The sequence below is a fragment of the Thunnus maccoyii genome, chromosome 9 (genome assembly GCF_910596095.1).
Source record: "Thunnus maccoyii chromosome 9, fThuMac1.1, whole genome shotgun sequence".
Taxonomy (NCBI): domain Eukaryota; kingdom Metazoa; phylum Chordata; class Actinopteri; order Scombriformes; family Scombridae; genus Thunnus; species Thunnus maccoyii.
Genome location: NC_056541.1, coordinates 32193425 through 32211774, shown reverse-complemented (window position 1 = coordinate 32211774; position 18350 = coordinate 32193425). Strand labels below are relative to the sequence as shown.

Sequence of the window (18350 nt, the reverse complement as noted above, 5' to 3'; positions counted from 1 at the left end):
TTCGACCTGTCAAACACTAATAAGTGCAACTGATAACATTAAGAGTTAAAGTTCCAGTTAAAGGGCTCTGCTGTCATGCATTCAGTGCTGGCTTATTGGGATTTTAAAGCCACTGTGTGTACAGTCTTAATATGATTATAGCCTCTTTCAATTTTTTCTTCAGATACATTTTTGCACAACATTTTGTCCCCCATCACTTACATTGAGAGCACATTGAAGGGGATCTTTTAATAGCCAGTATGAACAGGAGGAAACAACAAGGAAAACCTCTTCCGCTGTTCGTTTGGGCACCTGGTTTAGGAAAACTTGTGAACCTGTCCTCTAATGGAATTTAGCCACCATTCATGTTTTTTTTTTTCTTTTTTTTTTGCTCCTTCTTAGGAAACAAAAGGAAGAAGCAAAGTTGCAATATTGTAAAGAAAAAATCAGTTTCTAACATCATGAAAACATCTGCAACTGTGGAGACCTGATATATTCTTATTTAAAAAAAAAACATACAAATATTTATGTTTATTTGAATAGAATTATAATAATATTATTAAGACATTCAACACTCTTCTTTAAAATAAATAAAAATCTCACCTCTAATCTGGAAGAAATAGGTGGACTTTTAAGAGCTGATCACGTTCTCCTGATAGCAAACAAACATCAATACATCAAAAATATTTATGATTATTGATTCTTCTTTTAGTATCCTGTTTAGTGGAGCCATAAACTGTTATAACGTGCTATGGCGAGTCAGTGTCAGAAATAATTGAAGTAAGGAACTGAGAGACTATTAGTTATCTATAGTGTTGTTAATAAGGATGGCTAGACATAAATGGATAAAGCTCTCTAGTTTTATACAATACTGCATTCAGTCAAATGAACAAAATGAACAGTTTCCATTATTTTCTGATAGTGAATTTGCTAAAAGCTAATTAGCATCTAGTCTTCCAGTGGGCGGGGCAAGAGCGCGTCAGGTGAATATGATTGTTTTTTAAAAGGGTCAAACGTCAAGTGAGAGGAAGAACAGAAAAGAGGTCAAACAAAATAAAAGTATTCACAGCATGCTTGTAAAGCACTGACTCATATTAACATGTACAAATATTAATGTGTGTATATAATATCATTGCTGTCTAGCTTATTGTTGTTGTTTTTTTTTTTTTACTGTTGATAAAAGCATTACATTCAATATTAGTTTCACAGTACGTGAATGATTTGACAGTCTAGACCGGAAGTACAACTGTTAAGTCCTGCTAGCTTGACGCTGCTGAATAAAACTGATGGAAATGTAACAGCGGAGTTACTGATAACTAACGATGAAATATACATACACGTTTTAACATGAGGGTGTTTTAATGTTCGTCCAGACTTTTTTTATTTATTAAAATAATAACGTGACAGAACAAAAACGATGTTTTCAGTGCGGAAAGTTCAGCTACTGTTGGTTTATTTTGTGGCACTTGATGCTGTGGACGTAATGTCTTTGCATGGAAACACATGGAGTTTTCAGCAGACAGGTAAGATTAAATATATTCTACCTATAATACTTTCACATAACCATTCAAATATGAGAGAAATGATGCAAGTGGACAACCGAGAATTGCGCCATAAAACTTGTGAAGGTCTCAGTACAAAGTACCACTCTGTAATATTTCTACTTCACTCCTTTAAGGTTTATGACATGAATATTACGTGTGTAAATGAGATGCCAAGTTGGCCAAGATTATCCTACAGGTGTTTCATAAATGAATGTATGATCTCAACTAAATAATTTTCATTGTGTGCCTGAGCTCTTAGTTTAATTGATTGTTCCTCACAAATCCCCTGAAATCTTTTATCATGAAGCTACATTTGCAGATGGGTCCCTGAATTATGATAATGAGTTGTAGTACCAGAGACTTCCACTGAGAGCCGCTGTTGCAGCACTAAAACATCATCTGTTCTGCTGTTTATATGCTCTGCCTGCAGTTAGTGTGTACTTCCTGTCCTGGAAACAAAACTTACAGGTAGACCACCCACCTGATGCACAATCATCACTCTGTAAACTTTTTATTTGTGCTCATTCAGTTGACTGCCTGCATATACTGCACACTGTGACTCTCACTTTGGGCTGAAGGAGTTTTCCATGCCCCCCTGTCACCACCCTGGTCCTAAAATGCACCTCCATATACTGGGGAAAGTATTCCCTTAATGCTGAACTACACTATTTTGTAGCTCTCTTGGGCTTTTAAACACACAATATGTTATTTCTGCCGCTAGTGGTCTCTCAAAACAATAACAAAAGAGAGTCTGATGATGTTGTGAAGTAGCGTGGGATCATGGGAGTTGTTGTCTTCATCAGTTTTCATCATTCAGAGGTCTCCTCCTCTCCAAAACAAACATACATGGGGATTAAAACTGGTAAAATCACTGAATAAAGCAGTTTCACATAAAAAAATCTCTGACGCTGTCTGGGAGGATGTCTGGGAGGGGCTCTGTCTGAGCCAAGCTGCTGCTAAAAATGACCAAGATCTAAAAAGTTTATTGTAAAAATGTGGCTTAAAACTGAATAAAAGTCAATTTATGAGAGTTTCTAGCGGACAACCACAACACTGATGTATTATTCTTCAATGTGAATGGGCCTCTGATGTCTTTTAATTGAAGATGCTATACGCAGGCAGTTGTGGTGATTGTGATAACTAGTATCTAGACTATTGGCATGTCCCCAAAAGACAAATATTAAGGTTTTCTCCCAGAATTGTATTAACAGTGTCATGGTGGAAACTCCTCTGAAACAGCTTTGTATGTCTCTTTCTCCTGAGAGGTAGGAGGTCTCTCCTTTCAGGAAAAAAAAACCTCCTCCGTCATGTTTAACAAATTGCATGATAATGGATGCTCACTTTCTATTGCTTGTGTATTCTAGAAAATGATACATAGAGTTGTTGAAAAATTCCAGCAACTTAAACATCACATGACCTGTCTGAGTCGTGTTGGTGGGACTGATCTTTTTTTTCTGCCTTGTTTCTTTGATTTGTAACATGTTCTATGATAAAAGGCCCATATTCAGCAGCCCTTTGTCCTAAACTACAAGTCAAACATAGGAAATATTGTAAAGATAAATGTAGTGTAAGGAAAGGGAGGCGCTCCTCTGTGTATTGTACTCCTGTAGGAACTTTTTTGGTGCTAACTGGTCTGATCCTGGTGTACTTGGCACCAAGGCCCTGCTGTATACAGGTGGATATGAGTGCAGTATCCTTCTGAAGCCTATTAAAGAATGAGTTGAGGTATCTCTCCTGAGGGAATTCCTTCTTTTGATGTGTGACATGCAGACAGTGTGTTATTATCAGCGCTGTTGTATCTTATGTAATGTTTGAACAGTACACTGGGCAGAAAGCTGATCTGTGGGCTCTGTGTTCTCCTCTCATGTCACATCAAAGTGCCGTCCAGCTCACTGAGGGTGGGTCAGGGGATCCATCCAAGTCCACACTGAGTGCTGACGACCAGACAGCCAGTAATTAATGTCACTCAGCCTTCATAGCTGAGCCTTGAAGGCAGGGAGCAACTCTGTCTATGTCTGCCAGCTGGTTGTGTGTTTGGACAAATCAGTGTAACAAATAAAAAGCTTGTAATGAAGCCAAGACAAGACGGACTGAAGGGAAAATTGAACTGTATTTATCCTGTATTGGACAGAATTTAATTATTGAACTACTACAAACAAAGTGTATGTTTTCATTCCATGAAGTCCAAAGTGCTGAATGTAATGCCTTTAAGGACCAGTGTGTAGAATTTAGTGGCATCTAGTGGAATGGACTTGGCAGAAAGGGAATATAACATTCATAAGTATGTTTTAACTAGTATATAACCCCATGAAAATAAGAATTGATGTGTTTTTGTTACTTTATAATGAGCCCTTTATATCTACATAGGGCCCACCATGTTGCACCGCCATGTTTCTACAGTAGCCCAGAACAGACAAACCAAACACTGGCTCTAGAGAGGGCGTAGGTTCTCCTACACACTTTGAAAGGGACAGGGAGGGATTTCCAGTTGATTGCAATCTGCAACGTCACCGCTAGATGCCACTAAATTTTAAATGGCTTGCTTGAGATGAAATGCTGAATCTTGTTGTAGTATCCACACTGATGGTCACAAGTTAAACAGATGGCAGGCTGATCAAACCTGGTGAATACTGGCCGTGTGACTACACAGTTTACACAATATTTAGCCACAAATTCTACTTCTAGTGCATGCACAATGACAAACCAGGTGAATTGGCTGAATATTGGCCACTTTCCCATGTAGCTAACGTTAGCCTTGTTATGCAGTGTGTCCATACTTCATAAACGCTTGTAGATGCAGCTGCTGCACAGATTGAAATTAAAAAACAAAGTCAGATTGTAGAAGCAAAAGATCAATTATGATCAGGGACTTCTGTGGTCTAGTGTTGTATAGTTTTATTGTAAGTTTTGCCTTTGCTGAGATGAGAGGATCTGCATGGAGCAGCTGCACAGCCAGAGAGCAGGATGACCACAGCATCAATACAGGACATGTGAGGGAAAAGAGGGATTTTAATTCAACAGCTCAGATCATTCATTACCAGGCTGCTGGAGCATCTACACAGAATTATTTAGACATGTACAGCATCAATTCCTCCTGACTCACAGGGATAGGACTTCTCAGCTAATCAACTTTACAGTGATAGTTCCACAAATAGAAACTTAAACAAACGATTCCAAAATCTTAATTATACATTGATCTGACAAACGAGAAATACAAATTTAGAAAATTGAATTCAATTTTACAATTTTCTATTTTTCATCTTTTATATGGAAAATTGAACTGATAAGTGTTACATGGACTGTTTTTCTCTAATCGACCTTCCTGAACCAACTTCAACAATTTCTTCATCTAAACCATCAACATGTCTCTTAGACTCTATCCCAACTAGGCTGCTGAAGGAAGTCTTACCCTTAGTTAGCACTTCTTAACTAGATATGATCAATTTGAGGAATTTCAGTCAGGATTTAGATTGTGTCATAGCACAGGGACAGCACTGGTGAAAGTTACAAATGACCTCCTAATCGCATCGGACAAAGAACTTTTCTCTATACTTGTCTTGTTAAGCTGGTTGAAGTCCTGTTTATTAGGGGTGCACGATTCAGGAAATCTCATGATTAGATTCGATGCCGATTCTTGGGGTCACGATTCGATTCACAACGCATTTGCGATTCAAAACGATTCGCGATTCAAAATCAATTCTCAATTCAATACATTCATAGATTTGATTCTAGATTGATGTTTTGAGTAACGCTTTCCAATTGACTGTGGTAGACACATTTATAGGTCTCAATGAAAAATATCACAATGAATCAAATGTAAAAATTTGCTACTCAATGTCAACCTGAGTAAGATTTATTTTCTTTTAGTCCACTCAGTCAATAGGAAACCAAAGCAGCCCTGAGACAAAGAGTAAAATGAACACTTAATACAAAAATAAAAGTGATTGCAAAGATAAAGTGCTAAGAGCAAAAATTCAAATAATAAGTTAAATTCATACTTCAAATAACAAAATCAAATAAACAATAGTTGCCTGCTACATTTAGCTGCAAGGTGCAAACCAGAAAAATTTATCAAATTGGTCAAATTGATCACTATAAGTGAATGATTATTATAACCAATTTTGTTTCTTTTTCTTAATTTCTCATGCATATTACCATCTAATTGACATTTGTATATTTATTACATGAATATAAAATGGGCAGTTTCACTATTTAGGAAATTTTATTGTCTGTTTCAAAATACAGAACAGCTGTTTCAAACGCTTGTTTCGCTGCTGCATCTTGTTGGCTCGTTTTTGGCAGTTTTTCGTAAGCTTCAAGGAGACTACGTTTTTCATTGAGATAAAAAGACTTTCTCATTCCCGTTCTCAGGTAAACAGCTGGCAGGCTGACGAGTTGTGAGTTGTGCGTTAAACTGCTGGGGTGAGGGCCGCAGCGAGAAAGTTGAACCAGAACCAACTTTTGGAGAAACGTAACCTGTAACGCCACAAACCGTAGCGTTTGTAGCATAGGAATAAAACGTTATTTTCTGATTGTTTCACGGCAGTCACAATAAATATGCCCACAACCACACAAACCTGCGGAGGTGTGCTGCAACGCCTGATGATGGCATTAGTCTCGTCAAGCTACTCCTATCCAAAATATGTCCAAATGATTGCCTTCATTGCCGAAGGGGCAGGTTGTATTTGTTTTTCTGTCAAGTAACGTTACTTCATTGCTCGCGGTCTCTCCATGACAAGCACTTCACTTCCTTCTTGCCCCCGGAGTTGGTTCTGGGCGGAAACCAGTGTGGCGTCATTGCGCCATCTAAGTGATTTAGCGAGCTAACTCATGTCAGGAAAAAATGGAAAACAGCATTGTGGCAAGACTGAAAAATGTGGATCGATTCTTGGAATTTCTGAATCGATTCTGAATCAATTCTGAATCGGCAGAGATAGAATCGCGATTCTTATGTGAATCGATTTTTTTGCGCACCCCTACTATTTATCAGATAGATTTCAGTTTGTACATGTTAATGATGAGTCCTCCATGCATGCAAAAGTAAGACACAGAGCTCCACAAGCTTCTGTCCTTGGACCAATACTATTCACCTCATATATGCTTCCTTAAGTTAATATTATTAGAAAACACTCCATAAATTTTCATTGTTATACAGATGATTCTGAAATTGTCATGGTTGGCCCTAAACACCCGACATAGCTACTTTAGATGGCATTACACTGACCTCCAGCACCACTGTAAGGAATCTGGGAGTCATCTTTGATCAGGATATGTCCTTTAACTCTCACATAAAACAAAGTTCAAGGGTGGCCTTTTTTCATCTATGTAACATTGTAAAAATCAGGCACATTCCGTCTCAAAAAGATGCAGAAAAACTAGTCCACGCATGTGTTACTTCTAGACTGGATAATTGCAATTCCTTATTATCACGTTGCCCTATTTCTCCCATTTTAGCTTCACTGCATTGGCTTCCTGTAAAATCCGGAATAGAATTTAAAATCCTTCTCCTCACCTACAAAGCTCTTAATGGTCAGGCACCATCATATCTTAAAGAGCTCATAGTACCATATTACCCCACTAGACCACTGCGCTCCCAAAATGCAGGCTTAACTGTGGTTCGTGGGGTCTAGAATGTAGTAGAATGGGAGACAGAGCCTTCAGCTATCAATCAATCAATCAATCAATCAATCAATCAATTTTTATTTATATAGCGCCAAATCACAACAAAAGTCATCTTAGGGCACTTTTCACATAGAGCAGGTCAAGACCGTACTCTTTAATTTAGTGAGACCCAACAATTCCCCCATGAGCAAGCACTTGGCGACAGTGGTACGGAAAAACTCCCCTTTAATGGGTAGAAACCTAAAGCAGAACCTGGCTCTTGGTGGGCGGCCATCTGCTTTGACTGGTTGGGTTGAGAGAGAAAGAAAGAGGGGGGGAGAGGGAGGGGGAGGCTACCAGACTCCTGTCCTGTGGAACCATCTTCCAGTTTCAGTCTGGGAGGCAGACACCCTCTCTACGTTTAAGAGTAGGCTTAAAACTTTCCTTTTTTATAAAGCTTATAGTTAGGACCAACCCAGGCTCTCCTTGAACCAGCCCTTAGTTATGCTGCTATAGGCCTAGACTGTGGGGGGACTTCCCATGATACACTGAGCTCCTCTCTCCTCCTCTCCATCTCCATCTGTATGCATTCATGTACCATTAATACATGTTACTAACTTGGCTTCTTCACCGTAGTTTTTGTGCTTTCTCATCTCACAGGTTTCTATGGATCGTGGTCTCTGACTGCCTGGTTATGGATCGCAGGCTTCCATGGACCGTAGCTGCAGACACTGTGCTGCTGTGGTCCTGCTTGATGCCCACGCCTGCTATTATTATTATTAGTCATATTTCTATTATTATTATTGTTGTTATTGCTATTATTGTTGTTGCTGTGTTCCTCTGTGTCCCTCTCCCCCCTTCTTTCTCTCTCAACCCAACCGGTCAATACTGATGGCCACTCACATAGAGCCCAGTTCTGCTTGAGGTTTTTTCCCATTAAAGGGGAGCTTTCCTTGCTACTGTTGCCAAGTTCTAGCTCATGGGGGAATGTTGGGTCTCTGTAAATTAAAGAGTACAGTTTAGACCTGCTCTATGTGAAAAGTGAATTCTATCACTGTCACTTTGTTTTTTGGTCTCCATCCTGACGTCAGTGGATTGGCTTTCCAAGCACAAGGCGGGAAACGCTTCACTAAAAGCTGTTGTATCTTTTCAGTTACGGCTCAAAGGCAGAGGTTTGGCAACATCCAAGAACAACAGCATGCAGAGCTGAGGTGCTGAATGGAGCTTTAAGTTGTTTAAGATCTCTTGTGCTTAATAATAACTGATGACTGGACCTTGGCAACTGCTCTTCTGGAAACATCAACTGCCTAATCAGGCCACCTCAAAGTCAAATGGAGCAATAATGTAGCTCACTTAATGTGGACAAAAGACCACCTGACCACCTCTGATATCATAACTCCACACTGCCATGTGAAAAAGAATATATCACCATCTCTAGGAGGTTAGCGCACATAGATTTAGATTCCCCTTGAGTAATCACTTTGCTGGGGTAAAAGGTATATCACTTTACTTTACAAACAGTGGGTTGATTAGACTGTGACAGTTTTGGCACTGGGAGAAAAAAAAAGCCTTCTTCTGTGTCCTTATGTTGAGAACAAGACTGAGAGTTACATTCACACTACCGGCTTTGTGAAGCTGTACGTAGGCACAGTGTGTTTTCAGCTAAATGCGAACATCAGGATGCTAACTTGCCCTCAATGAAAATGTAGCAGATGTTTAACATTTGTGTTTACCAATTAACACAAAGTACAACTGATGGGAATGTCTTTAGTTTAGCAGGTAATAAACCAAAGTACTGAGTAGTGAAGTCAAACATTTGACCTGATGATGGTCAGTTGTTTGACTTCACTACAGATCTCCATGGTTGTTACAGTTCTTCCTGAGGGGGAAGAATGCCTCTACCAAGTGTCGTGGGAATACAACCAATAATTGTTCAGACATTTCACTCTGAACCAAAAAGGTCGACGTCATGGTGGCACTAGAGAAAAGTCAGCGAATCATCACAGTCATGTCCACATGAGGACGCATCCTCCATCTGTGAAAAGGTTGCTCCTCTCCCTTTTCACTAGGCCCTGGTCCCCAGCATTACTAGTGTTTTTGTGTTAAATCACTAATTTCAGTCCAATGTGTCTGTTAATTTATCAGTGATATTACACAAATGATGGAATAAGGGTTTCATTTGGGTGGTTTGTGTTTCATAATGTTATATTTTATTGAAGGGCTCCAGTCCTGCTGTGATGTTTATTTTTTGAGAGTTTTGTGATGGTTGGACAGATCGTCTGCTTAGTGATAGTGTTAACAGGTGTGCATCATTAGCAACACTAAGTAGTGAGTCACTAGGCTCTGTCAAGTTGAGATAAGAAAGATAAAACTGTTCTGTAGTAAATGACATTCTGTATAATTTGGTGTACTCATGGCTGTGCGTGTGTGTCCATAGGAATTCTACATCCATGTTCTATATATTTTGAAAGCATGGTATCAGTGTAGCTCACCCTGTGGTAACCTGAGTAGATGGTATGTTCCAGTTATGTGCGGCTGAGAAGGTAAAAGGCCAGTCACTGTTCAATAAGATGGAATAGGGAAGACAGTAGGTGGCAGCTTGCTGTGAGGTTACAGATCTTATTTGTTTGTTTGTTTGCTTGCTTTGGCTTAAGTTATTTTTGAATTTGCCGGGGCTCATTTTTGCCTCTGTTTCACTGCTGAGCTGCTTCTTTAACATCATCTGCCCTTTATATGGGGTGGTGGCTCTACACCATCTAATAGTTGTTGAAATGGTTCAGTCTGGACCAAAGTGATGAACTGACTGACCAACATTTCCATCCCTAGAGCCACACTGGTAGTCGGGCTAAAAATGATATTTTCTGAAGCTGAAGTCTTACTCTAGCTTTGATTTGTCATTCATCTCTCAACTAAACTCAACAATTATGAGTGTGGAATATCTGAGAGATCTGAGCTTCCCAGAGTCCTTTAATCACCAAAAGATTTACTTTATCTACACTTTTACTCTGATCTCAACAGAAAAGCAACATTTCAGGCAGTATGCAAAAAGTCTCTAATCAAGTTCACCAGCTCTCAAAATAAGAGGATATCCTCTCTTTGCTGCGGAGACACCTTGTATACATTAACGTGACTGATCTGTATTTAGTGATGTGCTTGGTTACAGTCTTTGAAACCTGAGCTGATAGCAGCAGGGGAGCTTTATGCAGCCTGGCTTGCTCTCATGTCGCCATGGCCTTGATCTTTGTGACTTTGTGACTCCTGATGCTTGGTAGTGTCAGCTGCTGTGGATGTTTGGCTCTGAGCAGCTAGTAGCCAGCATGGGGTCCTGGCAACTCAGCTGACCTGTTGGCAACATAAAGCAGCCGCAGCCTGGAAAGCACATCTGATGTACAAGGGTCAGCTCTTTGGTAATGAGACAGTATCACGAGTTGACTGCTGTACAAGTAGACTGCTGTAAAAGTCAAGGAGGACTTTAGCAAGGCTACAGATCATTTCTTTCAGTGTGATGCATGTGTTTAGTGCTGGTAATTTAAAGATTCATCATAATCATAAAATTAACATTACTGTCGTTTTTCAGGAAAATAGGATCTCAGGCTAGGCAGTCTCTAAAACCTACAATAAAGACACTTTACTTTTAAGACACTTTACTTTAAAGTGCACCACCAACCTGGCAAATCATCTGGGTCCCATACCACCAGGGGCCCCAAAAGCCCTGAGTGTACCAGCTGATGGTAATTCAATTACATGCAAATTTGTTCTGGGATTTCTAGTAAAAGATCAATTGGGTATTGCATTGTTATGTAATCTTGTGGCCCTGTCTTGTAAAAAAGCCATCTGTCAAAATCTAGTACAGTGAACAATTTAAGTTCATATTGGGTTCACATAGTGCATATTCCAAAATAAAAGCATGTTCAATCAAATTATCATAAACAACCAGGGAGTAATCCAGTATAGGAGTACTAGTTGGTTTCTGCGTTTCTGAACAACATATAAACAAGCTGCCATTTCAGTACAGTGCACTGTGTGCTCTGTAATCAGGGCCTGGTTAAACCATTTGGGGGCCCTGAGGCAAAAAATTAGCTGTGGACCCTCATCATCTCACCCCCCAAGTTCATACATTGTCTGTGCATTGCACATGTATGAGTTAGTAATTAGTTTATAGCGACTACATTATTTAGTAAAAGCACCATTCTAAAATAAACCCTTTGGGGTTCTTACCTCTGGGTTGGTTTTCTTACCTCTCCCACATAATCCCTGCTATGCTTGTTTTTTATATACTTTTGTTTTTTATCACTTCCTTCGTGCTAATAAATAAACTAAACTAAAATAATAAAGGCCTAAAAATCTGATTTTAAAATTTTAAACTCAGGGCCCCACTACAAGATGTGGCCTCAAGAAAAGCTAACACTTCAGTTGTAGTGTACCGCAGTGCTGCATACAGTATTAAACAAAGCGCAGGAAAGGTTCCAAAATTAAGACTACTGAGAGACCAGAGGAGCTGTAAGTTGGTAACTGATTAAGTCACTCAGAAGATGGCGGTGGTAAATGAGAGACCAGCAGGATTTCCTCCTTGTCACTCTCTGAGGCGAGCTATCCATTGTCCAAACTGGGCTATTAATTTGCTGCTCAGGCTAGTAGTCTACCTGCCTACCTTGGCAACTCATTGGATTGGTAACTGACTAGACTCATAACCGGCATATGAGTCCTGAGCTGCATGACAACGGCGAGGATAATTACTTTTTCAGTTTCCAATGGTGAATTAAATAGTTTTTTCTTTCTTGCCAAGTTTATTATTACAGATAGTTTACAATTTTGCTGCTTAAATGCTTTTTCTCATAATATTTGCAGTGACATTAGTGGCCTTAATATGAGCATTAAAGCAAATCCATGTTGCAAACACATTTTACTGTCCATAAATTACTTTATGTTGTCTCACGGCACAGATAGGCCGATCATTACACACAGACAAGAATATCACTGTTTTATAAACTAAATTATAAATTCAGCAAATAAAAATACATCCCTGCTATTGTCTGTATATTAATGGGGATGTTAATTAAAATGTAGGCTTTAGTGACTAAAATAGGAAAGCTAATCACTAGCATAGGAAAGAAAGAGGAGGAAGAAGAAATAGGAAGTCCTGCCAGTCTCTCATTCACCACCGCTGTCTAATTAGTGACTAAATCAGTTGCTAACTTTGACATAGACATCAGCTCCTCCTGTCTCTCAGTAGGCTCAATTTTAGCACTTTCGCTGAGTCATAACCTGAAACCTTTTGATAAAGCCCTGTTTCTGGGCTTAGACTATTTTTCACATGTGATTGTCACAGACATACTGTACCATAATCCCACCAATATTAGTTTGATGTCAGAGGAACTATCTGAATACGTTTTAGTTTTGCATTGAATTTCTGATGAGTGTCATTAACCTGGCTGCAATAAATATAAACCATATGCATTTGAAATGTAATGCAATATGGACAAGTGATTGACCTGTAACAAGAAGCCCAACTACTGACACTCACATCACTGGGAAAACACAGTCATCATTTCTACAGGACCCTCGCAGGGACATTCTGACTTTACAATAAAGTCACAAGTAATGAAGAGTAATAGATATCTTTATCTTTATTTTATCAGGCTTTCCATTTGTCTACCCTGGGTTTAAAACAGAACTTTGAACAAATGAAGGGACAGTTTACCACAGTAACACTGTATATCAATGTTTACATCTGGATTTGAAGGTTTCTAGGATTCCTGACAGTGTAAATACAGTAGCTTTTACACTCTTGTTCCATTACTGCAGCTCAGAATTTGCAGGCGATTTTGTGATGATGATTTGAAATAGAAAGTGTACTTGTCCTTTCAGTAGGAAAAAATCCACACACTGTTAATTAGCTCCCTGTAAACTATAAATGCCACATCTTCGTCTGCTAGACTTTATCAGACATTTACTATTTTTCTCTCCTGTCCTCTTCTCTCTGCTTTGGAAGCATGCATCTTCACTTTTAACTATTTGATCTCACTGAATGTCACGTTTTGCTGTCACAATAACTGCATGTCTCTGCAGGTATCACTGTTTCATCTAATTTCATAATAAGTACTTGCTTACTAACCTGAATAAGAACACGATACACATTGTATCACATCTATTTTTGAAATGTGGAAGTAATTTACAATCTCAAAATGTATTTAAAGGTATTCTTGTGTTACTATGTAATACAGATTGTAACTGCAAAGTCACGTATGGTCATATCTGAAGTTTTAGGCTAATAGCGTAGAAGTGTTGGGTTTCTACAACATTGGGTCACCCCTTCAAGTCTAAATATTATTCTTCTGGTAGGGGAAATGAGGAAATATTTTAGGGTCAATCTTGCTGAAGGCAGAGAATGTGGAGAATTTGAAAGCAAATGCTGTTGTACCCGTATCTAGGCCAGTAGGTTAAAGGTCATGCATCTGAGTGAATTAAGAGGTGTTTGCTAGCTGTAAGACTATTGCTGAAACCTACAGATGATGCATAAAATGTCTAACTATGACTCACATCATCACTATCACATTACTGTCCCCCTTCAGAGATCAAGAGATTCATGTGTACAAGATGTTTTCCCTCAACACTGCTGAGTCACAATTATGTGATAAACACATAAGATCCATAAATCCAAAACATACTTTAACACATGGGTGCTTTATCCCAGAATGCCTGTGTCCTTAAATGGTTTTGATTACCTGGAAGCCACAATTAGAAGTAGCAAAAAGCAGCATAAGTTGTGTATACCCTCTTTATTTCCTAGGTCTATATAATCTCTCCTCATAGAGCAAACTTCAGTTAGGAAACCATAACAATATAATACTTGCTGGTGCTGATGAAGGTACTTTTTCAAGTTCCAATTAAGACAAAATGATCAAAAGGTTGGCTCACCTTCCTCTCTTCAAATGTTGACTGAAAACTTAATTTTGGGGAAAATGCCAAAACAACACTGGTGAAGGGGTAACTGGTGAAATAAGCTGAACAAGTGGAAATATTCCGCTTGCTACAGCTAATGTTGATATTTGCAATGTTATTTAAAGCACTTGTAACTTTGAATTTGCACAAGTGCTTTAATGGATTTTAAATTCATGTAATGGTCAAAATCAAACAGGTTTATTTAGAGAACTGAAGCTGGTAAAAGTGTGTAATATGTAGAAAAAAAAGGGAGTTTGGCACTAAAGACTAATACTTAAAGATATCTACTTGATTTGACTCATTTGGACGCAACTTCATGTTAGTTTCAGATAAGCTTTTAAATACATTTTTGCACAGAAGGAGGACTGTGGATTTTGTCCCTTGTCACTTACACTGTAAGTGCATTACGAAGGGATCTTCTAATGGTCAGTCTAAACAGGAGGAATGATTACAGCAAGAGAAACATGTTTCACTGTTCACTCGGGCTCCTGACTGTTGTTTTAAGACAGACTTGAAAAACTGAACTTGTCCTAGTAGATTTATGTGTCAATGATATCTAATGATGGGACTTTGCCGTAGTTTTAAATCAAAAGTTGACTGAGCTCTTCAATAATAAAATTGAACTATGTTATATTCATACCTAGAAGCTTTTTACTTCAACTATTATAATGTAGGCTATGTAATGCTGGCCACTGATAGCTGGCAGACAGGCTGTACTGGCCAGGTACAAACATGAATCCTCACCAAACTGCCATGAGGCTGAAGCCAATGTTGAAGAACCTATACCACCAACAGCTGCTAGATGCTGTCTCCAAAGATCCCTGTCTCCAACCGCCCCATTCAAAAAGCCTCAACTTCTCTCTAGAAATATTAAGTTAGTCATTTTTTTCAACGAGTCATTATGGTCTCAATCTCTAAAAAAGTTGCTGGTGGTCATTTTAGAAATTATTGCTCTGTTAATAAGATCTGAAGACTTATAGTAGCTTTGATGTCTGCTGTGTGGGTGTTGATTGACAGCTGTGATTGACAGTTGTCTGACCTGCTGCTCTCCCCAGCTCCTGGAGTCGGACTATTGTTGCAATTTTTCACCAAGTTTAATGTTACTTGATTATGATACCTGCCCTGTTAGCACAATTTAGCTAAAGTAGCTAACATTAGCCCAAGTAAGCTAGCGTTAGCTTGGGTCTGAGGTAGCAGGATGTTTTTCCACCCTGCACTCCTTTATTGGAAGGTCCCGGCTCCAAAAGGAAAATGTGTCACTGACCATAAGCTGCAACTCTGAGCTTCAAACCAGCTCCAATGTAAACCAGCGGGTGACGTCAGACCTCGCTATGTCTGTCTTTATATACATGCTGTGGTTCAGTCTGAACACCAACACAAGAGGACAGTATCGACTGTGCCCTCTGGCAGCTCCAGACACACTCTAGCCATGAAACTCTCAGTGTTTGGCGTGGCTCCTGAGAGAGTTAATCCCGAATTTACCTCTCATCTTCTCTCAAAGCATGGAGTCAGGATGCCAGTTTCTCTGCTGCTATCTGGAGACGTCAAGTCAATCTGTCTGCTTTGAAAAATAACACCTTTCCATCTACGTGTTCTTCTCTCTCACTGTGCATTAATGGGACTTGCTGTGATCATGTTCCACACATAACGGTTAGGAGTTTCTTCTTCCACTCATATTGAGTAGTCAGGAAAGCTGGTGGTCATTTTGGTCACAGAATGCACATACTACAGGAAAAAGAGTACGATATAAAATTAATACCTCCACACAAGAATGCATGTCTCTTTTTCAGCACCTCACTCAGCCTCATGCTGTATAGAATATACAGGCTAGTGGAATGCAGCTCGTGGTTTCAAGCCAGAGCTTTCATCACATTATCAGAGCCCAGTCATGTGTGACTGGAGTCTCGATGATGGAGGATGAGGAGGACAAATGCACTGAGTGATGAGCTTGGTGTGTGTCTTTCACTACACATACACAGACCAAAAAAGACACTATGTCATGACATTTCAAGAAAAACACTTGTTTACTGTCTCGCTTGATCAGATGAAAATTGTTGTCTGTTTAAAATAGACTTTAAAATAGACTGAATGTGGGTCAGATCACTTATATTTCTTGACAAACAACAGCTGGGTACATTGGGCCACTTACAAAGACAAAGATATCCACTAGCTTTGTTTTTGGCACATAGTGATGTAAGAGAAAATGTCACATCCACCAATGTTCCTATATTTAGAATTTTCTTCTAGACACCAATAAAATTCAGGAGTGGTTCAGAGTCAAATATAGTCAAATAGATAGTCTGCCTTTCTGCTGCAGGGTCTTTATGCACGTTGCTACCTGGGAGAACATACTCTGTTTTACCCAACAGTGTAACATCACATATAATGGTTTTCTCAGGGTGACGGCTTCATATTTAGGTCGTGAAGAAGTTTGCTTTAGCAAGATTTTTTTTGGCATCTAACTTAATGTCAAACTCTTCCTTCTTTATGTGTCACAGTATGGCATTTCCAGCTGTTTTATTTCATTAATTTTAAATTTGGATAATTTTTTACTTTTTTGGGGGGGCTAAATTTTCATCTGCTGATTTCCAACAAGACTTGGAGCTGACATGATGTTTTTCTTGTGACCAGTGTTGGAGAGTTGATATTAGCTCTGGTCCTGTACATGCTAGCTTGTTGCAGGGTAACTCCAAAGTTGTTTTACTTTTTATAAGTTTTATAATTTCTTAGCTGGCTCACTAACGTTAGCTGCTGTTAAAGCTACATTGAGGAATCAGTGAGAACAAAGCAGCTTCACGGAGAGGACGGGACTTCATGCAGTCACTGTGGCTAATGTTAAGCTAGCTGTTGATGGTCAGTAAACCGCTGCTGGCTGCTGCTTGATAAACCAGAACATTTCTTTTTCTTCTTCTACATGTGTTAAACACAGAAGATGGAACATGTGGCTGCAGAGGCTTTCAAGCTGGTTAAAAGCAGCCAGACTCAGTAATTGAGTAATTAGTTAAGTAATGTAATTACTATTTAAAGGAGCAATATGTAATATGTAAAGGATTGCATTTTTCAAGTAGCTTGCCTTACACTGTCTGGAACACTTTTCATTCATCAAGTTGAGACAAGCAATTCACAAGTTTGTGCAGTTTTGTGATTCTGACTTGACTCATACAAGCAAACCTCACAAAAAAGAGTAAGAGAGATTTATGATAAGAAAATGTTCTTGCATGATGTCCAGTGACTGCACCCTGTATCTCAAAAGTCCTGTTGTCTCAGTGGGCTTGCTTTGTTTGCTAAATGTTGTAACTCCATTATAAAGAAAACCCAGATGACACTTATATGGATGCATACTCTTTGGGGATTAGCTCGATAACTGATAACATATGAATATATGCTGATTCCAGTCATTCTGCAGATGTAGATGGAACTGCCTCTGCTGGCTAAATATGTCCTGTCTGAGGACATTCCCCTGTTTCTTTCATGTTCCATATTACTGGCAACAATAGAATTGGCTTTAAAGCAGAATGGCCATGCCAACATACAGAGGCACCCGTATGACTGATAGACCTGTTGGATCCTTACGTTGAATAAAATATAACATTTTGACACGTCACACTCTGTGGATGCAGTTACATGCTGTTAGTGCCGCTGACTCGCTCACTGTTGAAGATCCTCAGCAGTGATGGTGCATGTGTTTCCTTTATCCATGGCTATTAAAGTGCTGCTGAGCCCCAGTCCAGTCAGTGAGAAATGGATGAATGCTTCATCACCCCCCCACAGTGGGTGTTGGATTTCACTACCATACCATGGTAAATGACTTCATCGGCTCTGCAGTGGCATGTAACAAAAGTTCAAGTGTTGGGTCAGGAGATGAGCTAATGGTGAGGCTGCTGTTTTGTTGTCTCATACAGAAATATGAGTCTAAGCATCTAAATTACAGACCCCATAGTATTCAACCCATTTTTTCCATTCCATATTTCAAGCACCCAGATTGCAAAACACATATAAATCAACATTTAAATGTATGAATCCACATGATTTCAGATATTGATTATAATGACCAGATTTTCAGTAACCACACCCAAAATCAAGTGATCATAATGCCATGACTTGTGCACAGCACAGTATGTAAAAATATAATATGTAAGATAGTTTTTTCAGTACAAGTGGTTGTTTTTTTTGTTTTTTTTAAATTATTTTTTAAATTAATTTAATTGTCTAATTTTAAGTAAGTAAGTATTTTTAATTAATTGTTTATGCAGCTCATTAATTGTTTATTAGACAAAGGAGTTT

At 39.0% G+C, this 18350-nt stretch overlaps 1 protein-coding gene across 2 annotated transcripts in view; it reads left to right on the top strand.

Moving 5' to 3' along the window:
- The first annotated feature begins 1244 nt into the window (after nucleotides 1-1244).
- Nucleotides 1245-18350, top strand: part of si:dkey-61l1.4 (collagen alpha-1(I) chain) — an 88282-nt gene continuing 71176 nt past the window's right edge. The window contains exon 1 of one of the 2 annotated variants that reach the window (XM_042421492.1): nucleotides 1245-1502. In XM_042421492.1, the coding sequence (XP_042277426.1) occupies nucleotides 1397-1502 (106 nt within the window). In that variant the 5' untranslated portion in view covers nucleotides 1245-1396. Of the gene's footprint in view, nucleotides 1503-16761; nucleotides 17867-18350 lie in introns of those variants that run through there. The other variant, XM_042421491.1, reaches the window with a different exon arrangement.